This window comes from Euprymna scolopes, chromosome 14, assembly GCF_053919585.1.
Source record: "Euprymna scolopes isolate OS-2025 chromosome 14, ASM5391958v1, whole genome shotgun sequence".
In the NCBI taxonomy this organism is placed as follows: Eukaryota; Metazoa; Mollusca; class Cephalopoda; order Sepiida; family Sepiolidae; genus Euprymna; species Euprymna scolopes.
This window is the reverse complement of record NC_136495.1, coordinates 122,752,867-122,775,647: the sequence shown is the minus strand read 5'-3', so window position 1 is coordinate 122,775,647 and position 22,781 is coordinate 122,752,867. Positions and strand designations below refer to the sequence as shown.

At 34.8% G+C, this 22,781-nt stretch overlaps 1 protein-coding gene across 1 annotated transcript in view; it reads left to right on the top strand.

Annotated features, from left to right (window-relative positions):
• Window positions 1-22,781, top strand: part of LOC145292796 (MAM and LDL-receptor class A domain-containing protein 1-like) — a 497,041-nt gene that overhangs the window by 433,917 nt on the left and 40,343 nt on the right. Inside the window, exons 113-116 of the mRNA XM_080138835.1 lie at window positions 5,715-5,846; window positions 10,413-10,546; window positions 15,564-15,672; window positions 17,832-17,975. Of these exons, the coding sequence (XP_079994961.1) occupies window positions 5,715-5,846; window positions 10,413-10,546; window positions 15,564-15,672; window positions 17,832-17,975 (519 nt within the window). The remainder of the gene's footprint in view (window positions 1-5,714; window positions 5,847-10,412; window positions 10,547-15,563; window positions 15,673-17,831; window positions 17,976-22,781) is intronic.

The following is a 22,781-nucleotide window of genomic DNA, read 5'->3' as shown; positions in this document are numbered from 1 at the left end:
TAGGCGGATGGGATGGTCGATGGAGGTTGTCCGTTCTCAATGGTGTTGGGCGCCGGGACGGGAGGTTCTGAATAACTCGGAATTCTCCCTGACTTGGTGACTGGTCCGAAATGTGCTGCCCCTCTTCGACGTACTTTTCCGGTATAAAGAACATACCAGTCGCTTCTGTCCGTGCTGTGACGAACGCGAGCCCGAAACAATCGAGCACGCGTTTTTTAGTTGCAGCCGGATACAGCCCCTATTAAAGTACGTCGAGGGGGTAACAGCTCGCATCAATGCCGAGTGTCTGCTCGATCTCGACGTAGGAACTTTTGTGTACAACATGGAGCCGTCGTTCCCCAGGGAGGAAAGTTTGGTTTTCCTGGCGATCCTAGCAGTAGCGCGCATGACCATTTGGATCGCGCGCCTCAAGTTGGTCCACGAAGGGACATCTGTTCCTGATCGGGATCTGATCGTTTACTTAAATTTGCTTAAAGTAAAGATCAGATGCGATTGGAAGAGGTTGCCTAGAGTGGAATTTGACAAGAGGTGGGTGCACAGCACTAGTTTGTGCATCCGTCGAGGAGCCAAGTTTCAATACGTGTTCCCTCCTTAGGCATGGCATGGGCGGTGCTGGGTCCTACGGAACCCATCCCGCCTAGGTTAGCATTATAAGTTCAGTAAAGTAACTCTTGACTGGTGGTACAAATGAGATCCTGTTCCTGATTTTATTTTTTGGTATTAGAGAACCTCTGAGTCTGCCCAACCCCCCTGCTCCTCATCTTTATTTTCTGATGCCCCCGGTCATCCCCCTACTCAGAGGTCACCTTCCTACCCCCTCCATCCGTTGCTTTATTTTCTCCCACCTCCATTAAGGCGACTTCCCCAAACCCCATTAGGGATGCTCTGCTTGTTTTCGGTTCCCCGGAAAACAGTGGGGGATCTAGCCACAGAGAATAGTACAGGGGGGTCTTACTAACAACACATTAGTAGTTTTTTCCTTATTTTTGAAATGAACATTTTCATTAGTTTTTTCCCACTCCACGAACATTTTATGCCAATTAATTCAAGAACTCTTTCTAATGAAATCGAACTTTATTTTCTCACACATACACACACAAAAAAAAAAAATGCGCACACAACATACAGAAATGAATATACAAATTGTACATAGTTAAATTTTACATTGAACGCTGGGGTTATTAGTTAGATTAGGATCCACAGAGTGATTGAGGTATTTTGGTAAATGTTGCCAGTCAAGAGTAAGACTTCAAAGTCTCATCCGTTACATAGTCAAAAAGACCCTGTACCCTCCCCCTCCCAATTTCTTGTAGGGCCTTGTGCCTAATTTTGTTGAATTGAATTTTTTGTACGTTTTTTATGTTCAATTTTTTCTTTCTCAATAAAATATATAAACAAGATCAAAGTGTAGTATCTGTTCTTCAGATGCTGCACTTCCATTTCTTGTTCTCTTTCGGTGGAGGAGAAATCCTTCACGACTGAGACCATTTTTATTTTTGTACCTTTTCTCCACGTTAAAAAACGACCCTGGTGTCTAACTCTGTCCCGTGGGGAGGCATAGTAAATAGGTACACTAACGTAGAAGAATCAAAATGTTTTAGCACAAATATGTTACAGAAGTACACATCATGGTCCTGGAACCATAGCTGCCTCGAATCACTGCGTCATAGATGCAACTATATTTATCATCTCTGAGTCAGTCCATTATTCCTGAAATAAATATATCAGCTTAACCCTTTCCAAATCAGATAAATAAAACAATGCCCCCTAAGTGATGTACCTATTTACTATGCCTCCCCACGGGACAGAGTTAGACACCAGGGTCGTTTTTTAACGTGGAGAAAAGGTACAAAAATAAAAATTGTCTCAGTCGTGAAGGATTTCTCCTCCACCGAAAGAGAACAAGAAGTAGAAGTGCAGCATCTGAAGAACAGATACTCCACTTTGATCTTGTCCCGAAGGCCCCCTAAGTGATGTAATGTACGCAGCAAATAAACGCTCAGAAAGGGTTATCTTGTGCCAAACTAGTGCAGGTGAAAACAAAATGTAATAAAACGTAAGGTTCACCTTTAAAGAGGGATACGCACATAAAAGTCAGTGTACACAAGAAAAACTTTTTTTAAATTCAAAAGATTTCAAAGTGTAACAGAGTGCGGATGTGTGGAGCAAATGAAGTCACCGATAACGAAAAAGACTATAAAAAGGATAAAGAACACATTAGAGATGTGGATGACATTCGAGAATACATTAAAGACGTGGGTGACGTCACAACCTTAAAGAAAAGTCATGCATGACGGGAGAATGAAGAAATGAATGTCGTTGTTACAATGTGAAAAAGCGAGTTGAAGTGCTTTCCTATTCTTTGTCTACCTTGCGACGTGGGCTACAACGTGCTGTGTAACGTTACAAAAGTAGATCCTAGTCGGACGCATGTGTGAAAATGAAGGGAGGGAAAAATATTAGGATCGGGCTTTTTTCCCCTGGCAAAAGACAGATGAGAATCGAAATATGCATTTTCTCAGTCATATTAAACCAAATATAGATAGATTAAAATCGTCCAATAACTTCCTATCAAGATGGTAGAGGCAGAGACAAGGAACTGGTAACGCCAATCTCTTCATAAGTAACACCACAATTGTTTTTTTTAGAAGCAAAGATTCTAATTTTTTTTCTTTTTTATACAGAGGAGTCACCACTGATAAAGGCCCGGGGGCCACTCGAGGATAAAGGTTAATGAATGTACAATAGTCAATGGGATAATATCGTAGTAATCGTTAATAGTGGAAATTTGGTAAATTGGATTACTTAAGAGGATGGTTCATCAAGAATTTGTTTATGTTGGACTTGAAGACAACCATATTATAGTCAGTTGGAAAGCAGGAAATCGGAACAGATTTCCGCAGGTATGCCGTTTTAAGAAAGAAGCTTTGTTTAGGCACAGATTAAAAGTTGGAGAAATTATTGATAGTTGTTTCAATTAGACGAGTGTTTTTCGTGAAAATCAGGCCAGGGAAACCATAGATTGGAGCTCAGACGAGCACTTGCCATGAAAATAACAATAAAGCAGAGACAGGCTCGCAACGTCTCTTCTGTGGGAAAGAGGTTGCAGGGAAGAGAAAAGGGCATCTCCTACTAAGCTACAAAGTCTGTTTTGAACTCTGTCAAGGTAGGATAAGGTATTTTTAGCATCTCTTGCCCAGATGTGGCAACAGTACTCCATCCTTGGACGTACTTGGCTCTTATACAAGCAGAGAATCGCATCAGGAGTGAGATATCTACTGAAGCAGTAGTACGATCCCACCATTTTCTCAGCAGCCCTGGCAACGGATTTGATGTACGTGTTCCATCTCAGATCAGGACTATAGGTCAGACACAGAACAAGCCTCACCATATTTCTACAAACTACATTTCACTGGATAGGGTTTAGTCAGCTTGGTCTATTTTATGGCATATTAAAATTTATCGGAACAATTTCGGTGAAAACGATCAAAACTTGGTGTCCTTTTCTCCTTCTTTCAACCGTTTTCTCATGGAAGAGACGTCGCGAGTCTATCTTTACTCTAACGTAATTCTCATGGCAAGTGCTGGACTGAGCTTCAATCTATGATCTCCATGTAAAACATTCACAACGTCTGGCTACAACCACTCGCAACAAATTCTCTACCCCCCACTTTCTGTTTGTGCCTAACTCTAAACACAAATCCCATAAACAAGGTCTTTTCCCTAGAACTGCCCGTCTGTGAAACTCGGTACCGTAGGCCTGCATTCTACCTGACTACAACATGGTCGTTTTCAAGTCCAATGTAAACAAGTTTTTGTTGGTTGGTCCCCTTAAATAATCAAATTCCCTCCCCTTTATACCATTACCGATCACTACGTTGTTGTCTCACTAACTGCCTTACACTCATTAACACTTATCCTCGAGTGGCATTCAGACTTTGGTCAGTGGTGACTCCCTTGTAAAGAAAAAATCCGTTTGAGGTTAATTCATATTTTATCAATAACTGGAGGCAACTGTCTATTAACACGTTTACATATTGTATTATTGCAAATATTAACGTAATAAATCTACATTGAGGGATAATTCCTTTCCCAGGGATATTAATGCATAAGGCTCGCAATAGATCAGATGGGATTTGCACTCAGTATAGTTGCTTTAATATGTCACTAAACAATTAGTTGGATCAATAACACATCCCTGCCTAATCTGAAACAAGAAATGCTGCTGTTTTCTGTTCTATATTGACAGATCCTCCATCTGACCATGCTGACATAAATAAGAACACAATAAATGAAGCATCTATATAACTATAAATCTCCATGGACCTTGCTTGCATCTTGTCTTCGGTGATCGGGCGATTCCATCTCCTAAAAAAGGGAGACAGGTGTGATTCATACACACGCGCGCGCGTGTGTGTATGTGTGTGTGTGTGTATATATGTGTGTGTGTAGAAGTGTGTATATATGTGTGTGTGCGTATATATATATATGTGTGTGTATATATATGTGTGTGTATATATATGTGTGTATATATATATATGTGTGTGTGTGTGTGTGTATGTATATGTGTGGGTATAGATATATATATATATATATATATATATATATATATATATATATATATACGCACACATATATATACATATATATACATGTATAGATATATATATATACACACAGACATATATATACACACACACTTATATATATATATATATATACACACATACACACACACTTATATATATATATATCTTCCTACTTCAATTCCATCTTTTTATAAAAGGGATGACAGGTGAATTTATACATATGTGTGTGTAGAAGTGTGTATATATGTGTGTGTGCGTATATATATGTGTGTGTGTATATATATGTGTGTGTATATATATGTGTGTATATATATATATGTGTGTATATATATATATGTGTGTGTGTGTGTATATATATGTGTGGGTATATATATATAAATATATATACGCACACATATATATACATATATATACATGTATATATATATATATATATATACAGACATATATATACACACACACTTATATATATATATATATATACACACACATACACACACACTTATATATATATATATATTCCTACTTCAATTCCATCTTTTTATAAAAGGGATGACAGGTGAATTTATACATATGTGTGTGTGTGTGTGTGTGTGTGTGTGTGTGTGTGTGTGTGTGTGTGTGTGTGTGTGTGTGTGTGTGGCTCGGAGGCTAAAGAATGAGGTTGGAAAGTTGTATGTTTTGATTTCGATTGTAACTTATGGCACCCGAATAATATATATATATAATGTTATTAGTTTTAATTTCACTGATATATATATTAGGTTTAATATAATAATCTATAGAGATTCGTCTCTATAATAAAAAAAAATACGTAATTTGCATGAACTAAAATATCATATTTAAGCCTCTCTTGCGACCGGTCAACGCCGGGCGGCATGCTAGTATATATATTTAAAAACAAATGTGTAAATATATTGTATTAATAAATGTGAATCTTGTTTCACCGTTATATCTTAATTTACTTCAGTTTGTGTCTATCAGTTACATCTTCGCATTGTATTGCCTTCTATAAATTTAAATTCCATTTATATACACACGAAACAATGCTTTAAGCAAACTATATTAATCTCTTTGCCATTTTTAGTTGAAATAATGCAACAATATTTGTTGATTTTATTGCAGGTAAATATCTAATGGTGCTTGGGGCAAAAGGAGTTTTCGAAACGCAGGCTATACTCGAGACTCGGCCTTTTGGTGCAACATCACCCACATGTCAGGCAGAGTTTTATGTATTCATGATGGGCGTTGGAGCTGGTACGTACGCACATTCCCTGTTTCACATTAAAATCTATATCGGTATTCGTTTTTATTAAGTTGACGTGTTATATCTAAACTGTACTTATCCGGTTTTCTCAGGAAAAAAAATAATAGAACGCTCAAAATGAGTGATCTTGTGCCAGACTAGTGCAGACAAAAAGTAAACAAAAAGTAATAAAATATAAGATTCACTTTTAAATAGGGATACGCACATAAATGTCAGTGTACACAAGCGAAATAAAAAAAATTGGACGGATTATAATGTGTCACAGAGCGCGGACGCGCGTGTACCAATGCATTAAAAATGATGTTACCGGTGAAGAAAAAGACTATAAAATGGATAAAGAACACGTTAGAGAGGACGATCAGATTATAGACGTGGATGACGTTCGAGAACACGTTATAGACGTGTGTGACGTCACAACCGTCCAGAAAAATCACGCATCGCAGGAGAATGAAGGAATAAATGCCGTTGTTACAACATGAAAAGGCGAGTTGAAGTGCTTTCCTTTCGTTGTTTACTTCAACGTGCTCGATAATGTTACAAAAGCAGATCCTAGTCAGACGCATAAAAATGAAAGGAGGGGAAAATATTAAGGTCAGACTTTCTTTCCCAGCAAAAGACATCAAAATCGCAATACGCATTCTCCCAGTCAACATTAAATCAAATATACACGAATCAAAATCACAGTACGCATTCTCCCAGTCCACAATAAATCAAATATAGACGGATCAAAATCGAAATACGCATTCTCCCAGTCCAGATAAAATGAAATATAGACGGATCAAAATCGCAATACACATTCTCTCAGTCCACATTAAAAGGCGTTCACATTCTCCCAGTCCACATTAAAACAAATATAGACGGATCAAAATCGCAATACGCATTCTCCCAGTCCAGACTAAAACAAATATAGACAGATCAAAATCGCAACACGCATTCCCCCAATCTGCATTAAATCAAATATAGACGGATCAAAATCGCAATACGCATTCTCCCAGTCCAGACTAAAACAAATATAGACAGATCAAAATCGCAATACGCATTCTCCGTCCACATTAAAACAAATATAGATGGATCAAAATCGTAATACGCATTCTCCCAGTCCAGACTAAAACAAATATAGACAGATCAAAATCGCAACACGCATTCTCCGTCCACATTAAAACAAATATAGACGGATCAAAATCGGAATACGCATTCTCCGTCCACATTAAAACAAATATAGACAGATCAAAATCGCAATACGCATTCTCCCAGTCCAGACTAAAACAAATATAGACAGATCAAAATCGCAATACGCATTCTCCCAGTCCACATTAAAACAAATATAGACGAATCAAAATCGCAACACGCATTCTCCCAGTCCAGATTAAAACAAATATAGACAGATCAAAATCGCAATACGCATTCTCCGTCCACATTAAAACAAATATAGATGGATCAAAATCGTAATACGCATTCTCCCAGTCCACATTAAAACAAATATAGACGAATCAAAATCGCAACACGCAATCTCCCAGTCCACATTAAATCAAATATAGACGGATCAAAATCGGAATACGCATTCTTCCAGTCCACATTAAATCAAATATAGACGGATCAAAATCGAAATATGCATTTTCTCAGTCCACATTAAATAAAATCTGGAGGTCACGACAGAAATGAAGAGATCAGTATAATTTATTTAACATTTGCTTTGCTAAAAGAATTGTTCTCAGCAAATTTCACATCGTTAGTACAAACAGTCTTATAGTACAGAATATGAATATAATATAAAAATAACTATAAAATAGAAATAAATATAAAATGGATATAAATATAAAATGCAAATAAATATTAAATAAAAATAAATATAATATTAATAGAAATATAAAATAAAAATAAATATCAAATAAAAATAAATATAAAAATAAATATAAAACAAAAATGTAAAATAAACTAAATATAAAATAAATATAAAATAAAATAAATATAAGCTAAAATAAATATAAAATAAAAATAAATATAAAATAAAATAAATATAAGCTAAAATAGATATAAAATAAAAATAAATATAAAATAAAATAAATATAAGCTAAAATAAATATAAAATAAAAATAAATATAAAATAATATAAGTAAAAAAATGAATATAAAATAAATATGAATATAAAATAAATAAAAATAAAAATAAATATAAAACAAAAATAAAATAAAAATAAATATAAAATAAAATAAATATGAACGAATATAAATATAAAGTAAAAATACATATGAAATAAAAAGATATAAAGTAAAAATAAATATGAAATAAAATTAATATAAAATACATATAAATGTGAAATAAATATAAATAAAAATAAATAGGAAATAAAATAAATATAAAAATGAATATAAAAAAATATGAATATAAAGTAAATATAAATATGAAATAAATACAAATATAAGTAAAAATAAATAGAATTTAAATATGAAAATAATATAAAGTAAAAATAAATAAAATATAAATATAAAATAAAAAGAAAAATATTAAGTAAAATAAATATAAATATAAAATGAAAATAAATATAAACAAAAATATAACTATGTAAGCCACGAAACACAGAAGTATGCAAAGTATTTTTGGTCACATATTTTTTAATTACTTTTTCATAAATATAAAATAAAAATATGAATATACAAGTCATGTATGGGCAAAAACATAGAATTAAATGTTCAAAAATGTTATTAATATAGATAAGAGATAGATAATAGAAAAGAGAAAAGAACATTCTTAATAAAGAATCAAATAATCTAAGAAGGATAAAAAGGTTGCAAATTTTTATTTCTCTTAAATGGACGAAAACAAATAAATATGTGCAGTGCTCATAAAATATAATTTATTCACTTAAGATATAGTAAATATTATATTATTTATGAATTATAAATATAAATTTATATAAAAGTTATATAAGTAAAGATGGGAAAAGTGTTAATAAATATATATATATATATATATATATATATATATATATATATATATATATATATATATATATATATATATATATATATTTGGTAAAACTGGTAATTAGTAAAAACCTGAAGAGAGTGTTCAATACTATTGCAGAGCAAATATGTGTTTTATTTTTTTTTTTTTACAATTTTATCTGTTTGGTTACATATGTTTCGGATGTTGGACCATGTTTACGATCCAACAGCCTCGTCAGACCTTACAGAAAATCTGTATATCCAAACAGCCTCGTCAGACCTTGCAGAAAATTTGTAAGGTCTGACGATGCTGTTGGATCGTAAACATGGTCCAACATCTGAAACATATGTAGACAAACAGATAAAACGGTAATAAAAAATAAAACATATATATATATATATATATATATATATATATATATATATATATATATAAGAACTGTTCCAACTTTAAGAAAAGAAAAATGCAAGAAAGAAGAAATGTGAATGATTTTTCTGTTAATAGAACTTTTGCATCTCTACGTGTTCCAAAAACAGTTTTGTCTGCTTAGTCAAAGTTATAGTGGCTATTTTGGAATATTTTTGATTGACATAATGTTTGAAAGTGGCCGAATGGTCACAAAGTAATTGCAATAAAAATGAAAATACACAATATGATGCTATCTTTTTTATTTTTATTGTCTTGATTTCGTGAAAATATTATATATATACATATATGTGTGTGTGTGTGTGTGTGTGTGTGTGTGTGTGTGTGTGTGTGTGTGTGTGTGTGTGTGCGTGTGTGTGTGTCGAACATTGTTGCAAGAAATGAACGCCGTCCAAAATAAAAATTTTCAGTTTTTTCAACGTCTTTCATTTTCATTTCGATACCTTTTTGTTACCAAGAACGGAGGACAGCTTCAAATATAAAAAAAAATAAAATATTAAATCCAAAAAAATAACATCGTTTTCATGCTTCACAAACCCCTCTTAACCTTGAATATATATATATATATATATATATATATATATATATATATATATATATATATATATATATATATTAAGTAGTAAGTTATAAGATATAGGTGGCAATTAAGCTACACAATCATATAATTATAAAATATATATGGCAATTAAGCTACGTTTCATCTACGCTAAGATTCGTCAAGCTTATGCCTGAGGAATCCTAGCATGGATGAAACGCGGAATATTCTGTGTAGCTTAATTGCCATATATATTTTATAACTTACTACCTAGCTCTACCTATGTATTGAGCACTGTTGAAGTAAATACTTAAAGTTGACGCATAAAATTATACGTTCGTATATTAATTTATGTGAGTAAATGAAGTAGTCATATATATATATATACATATATATACATACATATATATATATATATATATATATATATATATATATATATATATATATATATAACAATTTATATGCTAACCTATATTGCATCTTTAATACATATGTTTCCAATTCTATGGCAACCAGTATGCATTTTTAAGGGATTTAGAATTGACATAAGCTGGAGATATTAAAAACAAAAGACTGATCCGTTAGAAACCAATGCAGAAGAAACATCTAATCCATTTCATATTGTCGTTCTACCTTTTTGCAGGTCAGATCAGTCTGAATGTGATTGATCCTGTTACCAAAAAAGTAAGGAAACAAGTAGCTAGAGTGGCCGGAAACCAAGGTGGAGAATGGAAGAGGGTTGTGGGAACAATTGGTGCTCAACCAGCCGGGTTCTCTGTAAGTAAACACACGTGCTTTAACTTGAATGAGAAATTGAATGAGTAAATATCGAACAGAACTAATTTTTATCCCATTGTTTTAAGGTAAATACATTCTACTGTTATATGAAAAAAGTTTCTTTTTCCATGCTTTACTAATTTACTGATCGACAATGACCAGGTGTAATCTTTTCGTTTTTTTTTTTGCACTGGTCAGTCTTCAATTCGCGGTCGGTACTTGTCAGTTCCTATCACATCAAGGTTGATATGCTGTCGCCTCGCTGGTCGGTCGCACGCTAGGAAAAAGAAACAGTAACTCACAATTCGCCTTTCAGCAGGAAGGCAACTCAAATCACAGGAAAAAAACAAATAAACTCAGCTTCGTTCTTGTCTACTGATTAATTTTCAAAAAAAAAATATATATATAATTATTTACTATGTACTAAACTAATGTAATACCTACAGACACTAGTGTTTCATCCTTTCGGGAATCTTCAGTGCAGGGTGTCATGATTAGATCTGAACCTGTCAACACAAGTCATCTCTGGCTGGATTAGCAAAGACCGTATCTAATCGGCTACCATTAACCGCGTGAAATAACGTTGAAGTTAAACATTTTATTTTTATATACGTCAGTCAGAGTGATCTAATCATTATATGATGATCTATGCATAAAAGCTAAATCGACCGACTTAATTCAACTGAAAGTGCTCAACGATAAGAAACGAGTTTCTTAAAGGGGCTGACATAATTGTTTACTATAATAATTACCTACCACCAGACACTTGTGTTTCATCCCTTATATATATATATATATATATATATAGATATATATATATGTGTGTGTGTGTGTATATATATGTGTGTGTGTGTGTGTATATATATATATATATATATATATATATGTATATATATATATATATATACTTGTTCTTTATAGTTCACAAGTAATGAATCCGTATAAGTCGACAATTAATCTTTACGCTTTCTCTTTTTCTTTTTCTTTGAACTTCTTTTTTAGCAGTGCGGTGTTAGTGATACGGGACGTCGTGGAGAGGGGGAAGGGATAATTCTGCTCTCAAACTCAATCTAATCAAAACTCAAAACTCTCAATTTCAAACTGCCGGTTCTTGGCTCTGCACCTGATTATATATATCGGGGCGGGGTAAAGTTGGGTGGTCCCTTCAGCCAATCAACCACGACAGTGTCAACTTCCGTCATATTTCGATTGGTCCTTTTAGAATTTTCGCAGGAATCGCACCTGCAAGGTTGCAAGCAGTTTCTCAGGCCTCCGGGGCCACACTCTTGATCCTAGGTCAGGTGAACTGTCATTCTCCAAAATATGAATTCTCAGTATTGCATCGGTTATTCGAATATGTCTTCGCTCAACCTTTAAAATGACATTTTTTTAATGGATTAAACGAAGTCATTTATTATTTTATTCATTTCTCTCAGCAGGAATTTTTGCTGTCGCCCAGGCACACCATATTTAATAAAGAGTCATGTTTACCCGTTTTCTCTAGTGAATTTTTAGTTTTTGCCCCCTCTTTTGGGGATCTCAACCGCCCCCTGGGACGATCATGCCACACTATCATATAAAAAGAACTCTGTGTGTGTGTGTGTGTGTGTGTGTGTGTGTGTGTGTGTGTGTGTGTGTGTGTGTGTGTGTAAGAGAGAGAGAGAGAGACAGAGAGAGAGTTCTTTCTGGTCTCAAAAAAGGCTGGGTCAATTTTTATGAAATTTCATAGGAAAGTGTTCTTGTATGGAAATGTCTTGTATCGGAATGTCTTCGATAAGTATCAATAATCGATAATTGAAATAATCCGATGAAAGAAAGAACAAGCGATTTTGACCAAAGTTAACACCTTACACGGCATAATGTTACAAGTGCATTTGGGAAGTTTTATTATCACACAAGTCGAAAAGCCCGACTTATAAAATCAGTGTTAGTTTGTTTGATATGACCGGGGCGCGTTCGAAATGAATAATTCCATTTAAAGGACGATTGCATTATAATACAGTATAACTCGTATAATTTGAACATCCGCTTTGTTCAAATTAGAGGATGCTATTCAATTTTCGTGATACAAAAATGTGCTGCAGTTAACTTTAATTTTCTAAGAATTAAGAAATAGTAAATCAAATTCATTGCTATATGATACTTTAAGTATATATTAAGTTGAGTTTACGATATATTGCAAGTAAGAATTGTTAAATATTTTTACCAGGAACAAAAACATTGAAAATAAATTAAATCTACTCTTATTTGTTAGGTATTTATTACCTAAGTTATCATCTACAGAAATCATACATTTATGTAAAATACAGTTTTTTTTAGTTATTCATTGAATGAGTCTCATTGCAGTTTCTATTTTCATCGATTGAGTTCTCGGGTGCTGCCATTGTATTCCGTAAGTGATCATGAAAATCTACAATTTCTTGTTTCTGTAGCTTCTTTATGATTATATCTCTTTGGAGTGACATTGCTTGCAAAGCATAGTTGTCACTAAAGTAAGGACTTTTTTCTAGAAATTTTATAACCGTCTCCATAGACTTTTCTGCATCATCCCATGATATTGCTTCATCAGGGTGTTCTTGGTTATTTGCATTAGGGTCAAGAGAATGGGAGCTGTCGCTATTTTCATCACCATTACTGCCTTCAGGATATTGATCAGTAGTTTCCTCATCTTGTTGCACCCACATTTCAACATCATTTGCATTAAGTGATTTAAGAACAGCATGGTTGGTCGGTAACTGTTTGTTTTCAAGGATTTTTTCTAGACCAGATGTATTCTCTGATTCTTTCAGTTCAGAAGCCTTTGGCGTTGGGCATAATTTACCCCATGCTTTTGCTAATGTGCTTGCTCGAACTTGATTCCATGCACTTGCGAGAGAAAATATGGCATCTTTGATAGTAAAATGGCGCTGAAAATCGCTTATACTCACGGTACTATTTATCATATTCACCATGAAATCATTTCTGTAGAAACATTTTAAGTTCCAAATAATCCCTGGATCCATAGGTTTGATGAGAGAAGTCACATTAGGTGGTAAGTAGCACACAAAAATATTCCCGCAAGATGACACTAGTTCTGACTCAGGAGGATGTGCTCTACAATTGTCCAACAGAAGCAAGCACTTTGAATCAGGTTTACCTAATTCTGGACGACTGGCACAAATTCTTGCAAAAACCATTTTTTAAACCACTGTTGATTCATCCATTCATTTCGTGAAGAACAATAGGATACTGGCAAAGGCGAAACTCTTTTCAATGCTCAGGGACACTTTGATTTGCCGATGACAAGAAGCTTATGTTTATGAGTTCCAGAAGCATTAGCGCATACCATCACTGTTAGTTTTTCTTTATTTAATTTGAATCCTTTTATTTTCTGCTCCTCGGATCTGGCTAATGTTTTTGGTGGTAAACATCCTCTGGTGTTAAACCATAATCGGCAATTATCGTCTTGAATTTGTCACGATAATTTGATGCTGCGTGTGTATCAGCAGACCGTTGTTCATCTGACATTGTTAATTGTCTTATACCATGTCTACTCTTAAAGCTTCAAAGCCAGCCTTCACTGAATTTCATATCTTCTGCGATATTCAACTCTTCCTTAAGAGATTTTGCTTTAGCAATTAACATGGGCCCAGATATTGCTACACCTCCATTCCGTTTTGCTACAAACCACTCATGCAATATTCGATCGAATTCAACTTGCTTTGGTCTGCGAAGAGTCCTTCATTTTGACATGTCTTTTATTTGAAAAGAAAGGAGCAGCCTTCAATATTTCCTCCTTTTTCTTTTTGATGTAAAACAGTGTACTTCTTCCAATCTTATAATCTCTCAATATAACGCTATTTTCAACTCCAGCATCTAATTTTTCTATAATTTGACGTTTTTCGAGTAAAGTCAGTGTCACTTGCTTTCTTTTAGAGTTGCAAGCCATTGTGATGGGTTGTTTTACATTATTTTAAATATAGCAATCTGAAAAAAAAAATTTACAGTTAGTGTAAATTAATTATCAATAGTTAATCTACATTAATTACATAGTACCAATATTTACATTTCTGTGCAATATCTGACTATACCATGTAAACAGTTTTACTGCAACTCCGCATCAAATATGCTAATACAATTTCAATGACGAAGCAGTTCAAGTTTAGAGAAAGTCCAGGTTTAGAAGAAGTCCAAATGAGAGGAAGCCCAACTTTAGAGGAAGTCCAAATGAGAGGAAGTCCAAATGAGAGGAAGTCCAAATGAGAGGAAGCCCAACTTTAGAGGAAGTTCAAATTAAAGGAGTTTTACTGTACTTGACTTTTCATTTTAAACTTAAATTCAAGCCATTATCGCCGCACAAGCATCAAGGCCTGTCGGTTCTTAGATATCACAGGGGCGCATTGGAAATGAATGTTTCTGTTTAGAGCATAATTGAAGCATGATACTTGACTTTTGCATTTTAAACTTTAATTCAAGCCATTATATATAAAAAATAATTTTATAAAATCAACAGTAGGTTCTCTACAGTGCAATGTAGACTATAAAATATTGTGGACTAAGTTATTACAAAGAGGCATGTAATGCTTGCTCTCGGTTTACCGCGATGGATCTCCAACTAGAGCAGGCAATCAATCGATTTGATTGAAAAATGGGCGATTTCACTGATTTCGATGACAATAAAAATATAGGAGTGTGACACATTCGTTGATCATCATTCAATTCTTGACAACGTCGGGTCTTCCTGCTAGTTTTCAATAATTGTAACATGTCTGTCCATTTTTTACTAATACATGCTCTAATATATAATGATTTGTGTCTCTGTTTCAAAATCTATAAATATATATTCCATTTGTGCATAATACTGTTCGGGAACAGTCAGTCACGTTTATTGGGCTAAAAGAATTTCAAATTTCTGGTACAAGTAAAAGTCCTAAATTTACGAATTGACAGACGGTCAACGAATGCAGTTTCTTCTTTATTATTAAAATAATGCATAATTTATTTCCATTATTCTTTTTTTATATTTTGTTTTATCCAGTTGCAATTTGAAGCGTTGCCAAATGTCAGGCGTCTAACGTTTGGCACAACTACTGATATGGCGATCGATGATGTAAGTCTTTTCAACTGTGGATCCGAATCTGCATCAAGTAAGTCATGTTGATTTCTCCACTTAAACCTTTTGCGTACTATATATGTGTGTGTGTGTTTTTATTAGTATTCTTTATGTGAATACATTCATATCTAGCTACGACGTGCAGACCGTTTCAATCATATTTGATTACATCAGGCAAGAAAAATTAAAATACAAAAATTAAAAAGGTTCCAGACCTTTTCAAATTTAGAGGAGATTAAGTATGCCATGACTGGGTTTAAATTAATTACAAAAATCTAAATTTCTGTTAAAGAAGGGGGGGGGGGGTAAAAGGATTATTTTAGAGAAAAGTAATGATGAATGATAAGAAGGGAAAGGCAATATAAAGATGTAGAGGGGGTATGAATACTAAGGGAAGGAAAAGGAGAAGTGGGAGTAAAAACAGTTGGCATGGTGTCAGACGATGATATTAACAATATTATAATTTGAGTCGTTTAAAATTATTTCAACTATAGAAAGGAAGTTTAACTAAATTGGGTTAACTTGTCTATCAATAAAACATGACGTCTTTCGTTTAATTATTGAAATTACATACTTTCTAAGATATATAAAATACTAAGAGGAAATGATGCTTTTATAAGGATAAATTAAGTTCCTACAAATGTAATATATGATTCTGGAAAAGATTATCTAACTGTAGAATTTAAAGATGGCCATAGATGAAATTTAAAATTCTTTGGAAAATCCTTCGAAACTGATTTAAATTGAAATATACCCTTTATAAACCAAAACGTAATTAAAAATTTATAAGTTTTATTATAAATAAATAAATAAAAATGAAATAAGTAAATAATAATAATTATGAACCACAAAAAATAAATAAATAAATAAAAATAAAAAATGCATTAATACTTATATAAAGTAATGAAAATTTAAAACACAATCTTTACAATTTCATATACTTATGTGTGTGCGGGTACATCTGTGTACCTGTGTACGTGTCTATATTTGTGTGTGTGTGTATGTATACATGCATGTATGTATGTATGTATGTATGTAAGAAAACAAAATAAACGCTAAAATAACTACTATTCATGTTTCTTCCCTCGAACAGCTTGACTTTGGAATTCCCTACTGTCTGCTTCCCTGGCTGTACTGATATGCAGAAGTTTGAATGTAACATAAACAAGCATCTTGTTAATTTTTCTTAGACAGGGTCCCAAATAGTAGCCCTTTACATTCTTTGGAAGGGGTGACCATGAGTAAAAACAATATATATATATATATATATATATATATATATATATATATATATATATATATATATATAATTATTAAAATAATAATTTTAATATCTACAGACTCTAGTGTTTCATCCTTTCGGGAATCATCAGTACAATGTGTCACGATTACTACTGGTCAGGGGATTTGAACCCAGCCACGAAGCCATCTCTGACACCATTAGCAAGGAACTAACCCCAAGGATAATCTGAACCACGAGAAATATCATTTAAATTTTAGCATTTATTTTTTAAATGTCGTATGGAGAGTAGAGAATGCATTGTGGATGCATTATCGGCAGCTCCCGTTACCCTCGCTTCTTTTTGTTTGTCCTTATTTTCTAATGAGTGATTTTTCTGACAAAGGGAGAAGAAAAAGCTGTATTCAAGGTTGGCAGTATTTTGCGCGAACACTCGCCAGAGATGTCAGAAATTTTCTGTTTCTATGTCTGTCCTTGTAGCCATGTCACTAGTAGCTGACTACAATATGGTTGTCTTCAAGTCCAATGTAAACAAGTTCTTGATAAGCCGTTACCCTTAAGTTAAAAAATTTACTGAATTTCCATTACTGACAATTACTATATTGTCCAATTGACTACTGTACACTTTTTAACCCTTATCCTCGAGTTGCCCCTGGGCCTTGATAAGTGGTGATGCCTATGTAAAAAAAAAAAAAAAAAAAAAATCCGGCCATAGTGATCTAATGATTATAACATCATGATTTGTGCATGCAAACTTAAATGCTTAAATGACCGATTTTTTATTTAAACTTTAAAGTTATATATATATAATTTTCTGTGACTTAGTCAAGGGACGTGGTTACATTTAACTTAAGATAGTACTTTGCCTTTTTTTTTTTTTTTTTTTTAATGAAATTCAATTAATCTGCAAAGCTGATCTGTAAATATGAGTAATATTTAATTTCTTTATTTAGGCACATCACAACAGCCGCCGCTGAAGATTACGACGGGCACAACGACGCAGCAACGAATTGTTTCTACAAAAAAGGTTCAGCCTATTTCCACATCGTCACTAAAACCCATCATCACCTCGGCTACAACTAAGAACGTTCCACCAGGTCTGTTTTGTTATACAGCATATCAACATTTTTCGGGGTTATTTTATGCCTCAAGTTGTTTATTATTTTCAAATATTTATTAATGGCGTTTGGTTTGGTTGTTTTGTTTTACAGCATATCAACCCTTTCCAGGGTCTTTTATGCCAAATCCGGTTCTATTAGAAAAAAAAACAAAAAAAAAAAACGATGTTATGCTTCAAGTTCTTTATATCTTGAAATATTAATTTATGATGTTTGCTTTGATTTAATTGTTTTGTAGACAACCTTGTTTTAAGTACAAGTCAGGAATCCATTCTTAAAAATCACCCCGACAGATGTGAGACCAGGAACTTGCCCAGTACCTGTCAGACTGGTCCACAGAGGTCCACCTAGGAGGTCCACCCTCACAAACCTTGCCTCCCGGCTTTTGGGTGGGCAAATTTATTGCTCGTTGCCTGAAGCGCCCCTACTGGAGAATACTGATAGGAATGCTCAGGCAATTTTTGCTATGCCAGAGTGCCCCTCCTTTAAGGGCGCTGGCTTGACATCTTCGCTTTCCAACCTTGTGTCACATCTTGCTGAGGTGGGCAGCGAGTAAATATCTACCATTCTTTTGTTGATCGTTCTTTTTAACCTATTGACGTCATGGACAAGGAATGTTTTAAAATTGTTATTTTATTTTCAAAACAATTCTTTGGCTTTTTTTTTTATTATTATTTTGACCTCAAATTCACCTGAAGATTCAAACCCAGATGCAAACCCGCATCCTGCCTCAAAACATTGTTTAATAGCCAGAAGAGATCGCACCAATTATAAAATAAAAAAATAATCTTTTGCAAGACAAGGTTAGTTTTAGAGGATGTCCATAATTTGACTACTGTGAATTAAGGAAAGGACAGCCGATTTTAGGATGAGTAACACAGCAGACATCCTAGATCAACTTGGCCATAAAATGAAGAACAAAGGCACACAAAACGGCGGGGAACCGATGTAATAGCATGATATCGGTGTAATTTACTCATCAGCTAGCTTCCGTGTTTAACTTCATCTTCATCTTTGTTTTATTTAACAGATTCTTTAAAAAAAAATCAACAAATAAAAAAAATAAATTGATTCTAATAAACATCACTTAAATTTGTCGCGTTTTTTTGTTGGTCATCTTTAATTTGATCATGTCTTCTTTTCTGTGGGGCAAACTAAATTACAAGGTGAAACAATAAATAGTTCGCCTTAAGGAAAACAACACTATAGTTTTATTTTAAAACTTTATTGAAAAAAATCAGTTCTGGTAACTTAATTATGTAGTAGAGCTGACATCTATTCAATGTAGCTGCTTTCAGCCTCAATCACCACCTTGATATGGGTCCGGAACTGGGGACATACCTTTTCCACAAGCACTAGTGGGAGCTCAGTGAAAACTCGGCAAATGGCGACGATCATGCTGGCTTTCGTGTTGTGGGAGGTCATGTTGGTGATGTTCTTAACATATGAGCAAACAAAATAATCCAGCGGTTCAGGTCAGGAGGAGGGGACCGTGAAAGAAGGTTACAAAGTCGTAGCACTCCTTCTGAAACCAAGCCTAGGTCTCTTTGAACTTGTGGGCTGGCACCGAGTCCTGCTGCCACACCCAGGGTCTGCCAGTGGCCAGCTGCTTACACCAAGTTTACATGCAGACATCACCACACATACTTTGGTATGGACTTGCAAGCCGACTTCAAAGATGTGGCATGATGTGGCCGTCACTTGAAACCACACCAAAGACCATAACTGTGGCCGGAACCTTCGTTGAACTGTGCCCTCAAGCGTTGAATGGTTTGGATTTGCATTTTGAGGGTGCTGGCAATGATCCTGTTGTCATAACTTGGATTGGTAGAGAGCATGAGTTGTACAGTGGCACATCTCCGATCTCACTCGTTGAACATTGTGTCACTTTCAGACATGATAGAAAGCGCCTATCACTCTTAGGATTTGTTTACAACTGGCCAACTAGTAGATAGTCTGCAAAAAAAAAAAAAAAAGAAAACCAGTTTTTATCAAACAGAAATGGAATCATGTCTTTTATAATGCAACCATTTTATCATTCCATCCTGTACAGAAGAGTAATGAGTGTTTAGATCATGAACACCGGATGTAGATTTATCTGATTGCTTTCGGACATCTTTGCAGCCACTCCCCATTGTTAACCTTATGATTTTGGTGAGAGTGGGGGCATCTACCCTGCAGTTCATTTAATGTTATAATTGCAGGTTCTTTTCGTTCTGTTACAACCTTGCTCTTTGTTTAAGGTAACATATTTTTATCACGATAGTGCGACCTTCTGGGGAAGCATTGAAAACAGATCCTGCATGATTAAGTAAAGTTATGTACAAAATGTTTTAATGAGTTACGATGAAGATGTCAAACCCTGGAATCACAATTTGATTTTTATACTCATTGATATGTCCCGGAAAGGGATAAACATATTTGAAGTAGCTAAGTGATCTTGGCTACAGTAGTTGAGTAATTCAATCTAGTAAGCCGCCTTAATGAATGATTGTTCGTAGCCGTTGTTGGTAATATGCTTAAGCTTTGGGTTTTTTGGTGCATCTTTCAACGTCTCTCCAAGGCTGCTATACCAGTCTGTATTTATAGCTTACACCAATCAATCATATTCTTGTAAGGAGGAACCCAAATATATTTATATTCATTACATCACTAATAATAGGATATTTTCCATTTAATGCCTAACCCTAGCTCCCATTTCCCAAGGGAGGTAATAACTGCGAGGATAGTTTTTTGATAACGGAACATATACGGGAGGAGATAATACCAATAGATTTATCCTGATGAACTTACATATACTACACTACGTCCTCCATAAAGAAAGAAGTACCACTTTGGAATATGGTATTATGACAATCGAACAGATTCTATGGGGAAAATATCACAAGATGGGTATTGAACGGAAAAAATTCAAATAATATCTTTATCTAATGTTATGTGAAAGATACAGTAATCGCTTCTGTTCCCCGACACTGTATAATCAAGCTTATGTTGTCCGCCCTCGGAGATGTGACACAAGATCAGCAAAGTGAAATTTAAAAAAAAAAACAGCGCCCTAAATGAAGAGTACTCTAACCTGTATACAGAAACTGCATGGGCAGCCCCATTGGCATTCTCCATTAAGGACAACAACAAACCAACCCCTTCTCAAAGGATGAGAAGGCAAAGCCCGGGAGGTTTGACGTCCTAGAACTGCATAACACACACGACCATATCCCTCAGTGAACAGAAAACAATCCATCTTAATAATGATGCTGACTTTAGATGAAAAGAGAAAAAAAGGTCCTTTGACCGAGACAATATTAGTAATCATAGTTACTAGTTATGCACGCTCTTGTGGCGTTTATTAAGAGTTGGAGGAGGAGGAGGAGGAGGAGGAGGAGGAGGAGGATGCAGCAGCAGAGTGCATATAGCACTTGGTATTGCCAAATGATAGTGGTGATTCCGTTACCCCCCCTCCCCAAGGTCATGGGAGTGTTGCATTATTGGGCAAGAATAGCCTGGCGGTGCCCATCCCTCGGCAGGCTTCAGAGCACATACAGCACCTGGTATTACTAAATGGTCAGTCATTTAATTACAAGAAACCTTCTCTACTACCAATAGCTATGTCTAAAAATACGTTACCCGAAACTCCTCGGCTTAACGTTCATGGGGAACATGAGTTGGAACAGATACATCGAGGGCATTGCCAAAGCTGTTGCGAGGAAGGTAGGCTCTCTCTATACCACGCTATAAAGTTACTTATGCCTGAAAGTATCCTATGCCTCCACAAGACCACTATTTGCCCATGTATGGAGTATTGTTGTGACATTTGAGCTGATTCATCTGCTACTAGTCTCTCACTCCTGGATAGGAGTCAAAAAAGAGCCATCAACCTTATAGGTCCTGAACTGTCATCTAAGCTTCAACCTCTGTCCCATCGACCAAATGTTGCATCCCTCTGCCTGTTTTACAAGTATTTTAATGGTGGATGCTCCAAAGAACTACAAGCCCTTGTATCCCCTCAGCATAAATACCCCCGACAAACCTGACAAGCAGCAAAGTCCCTCCTCTACACAGTAGAGATTCCCAGATGTCAGAAAGTCTTCTACTCTAATAGTTTCTTCCCCAGAACTGCTAGACTTTGGAATTCCCTTCCAGGTTCCTGCTTTCCCAACAGTTCAAGTATAATGTGAACAGATATCTTGCTGCTCAACTCCCTACACAGCATCCCTGCAACTTATGTCACCGATAGTAGACCCCTACATCAAAGTGGCACTGTGCCTTGTTTGGGTTGAAAATGTGATATAATTTTTTTTTTTTTTTTAGTACTAACCAGGCTCAGCATCGTTTAATAGTGTTTGCACACCACATACATATCTGTTGTGGCCCTGGAAGGGTTACTAAGGAAAACACGGACACGGAGATGAGTTAGAAAAGGTCAAATATATTGAAACAAAAAACAGCAAATACAAAGAGCAATCGTTGTAGTAAGTAACGTCAAGACGGCGGACTACGAAGTACACTGATCACCCTGAGAGTTGTAATTTTCAGTTAATTTATACAGTTCGGAAGTGTTCATCTTTAGTGTATGAGTAAGTCTCCACAACAGTGTCACATCCAGTCCTCGTAGGAAGGCATGTGAATGATGACTTTTTGTAAACAACTGTATGCTAAAGCAACCTCTATAAGGCCACCATTCGCCCATGTATGACGTATTGTTGCCATATTTGGGCTGGTGCATCTGCCACTAGTCTCTCGCTCCTTGACAGGGTTCAAAAGAGAGTCGCAAATCTGATAGGTCCT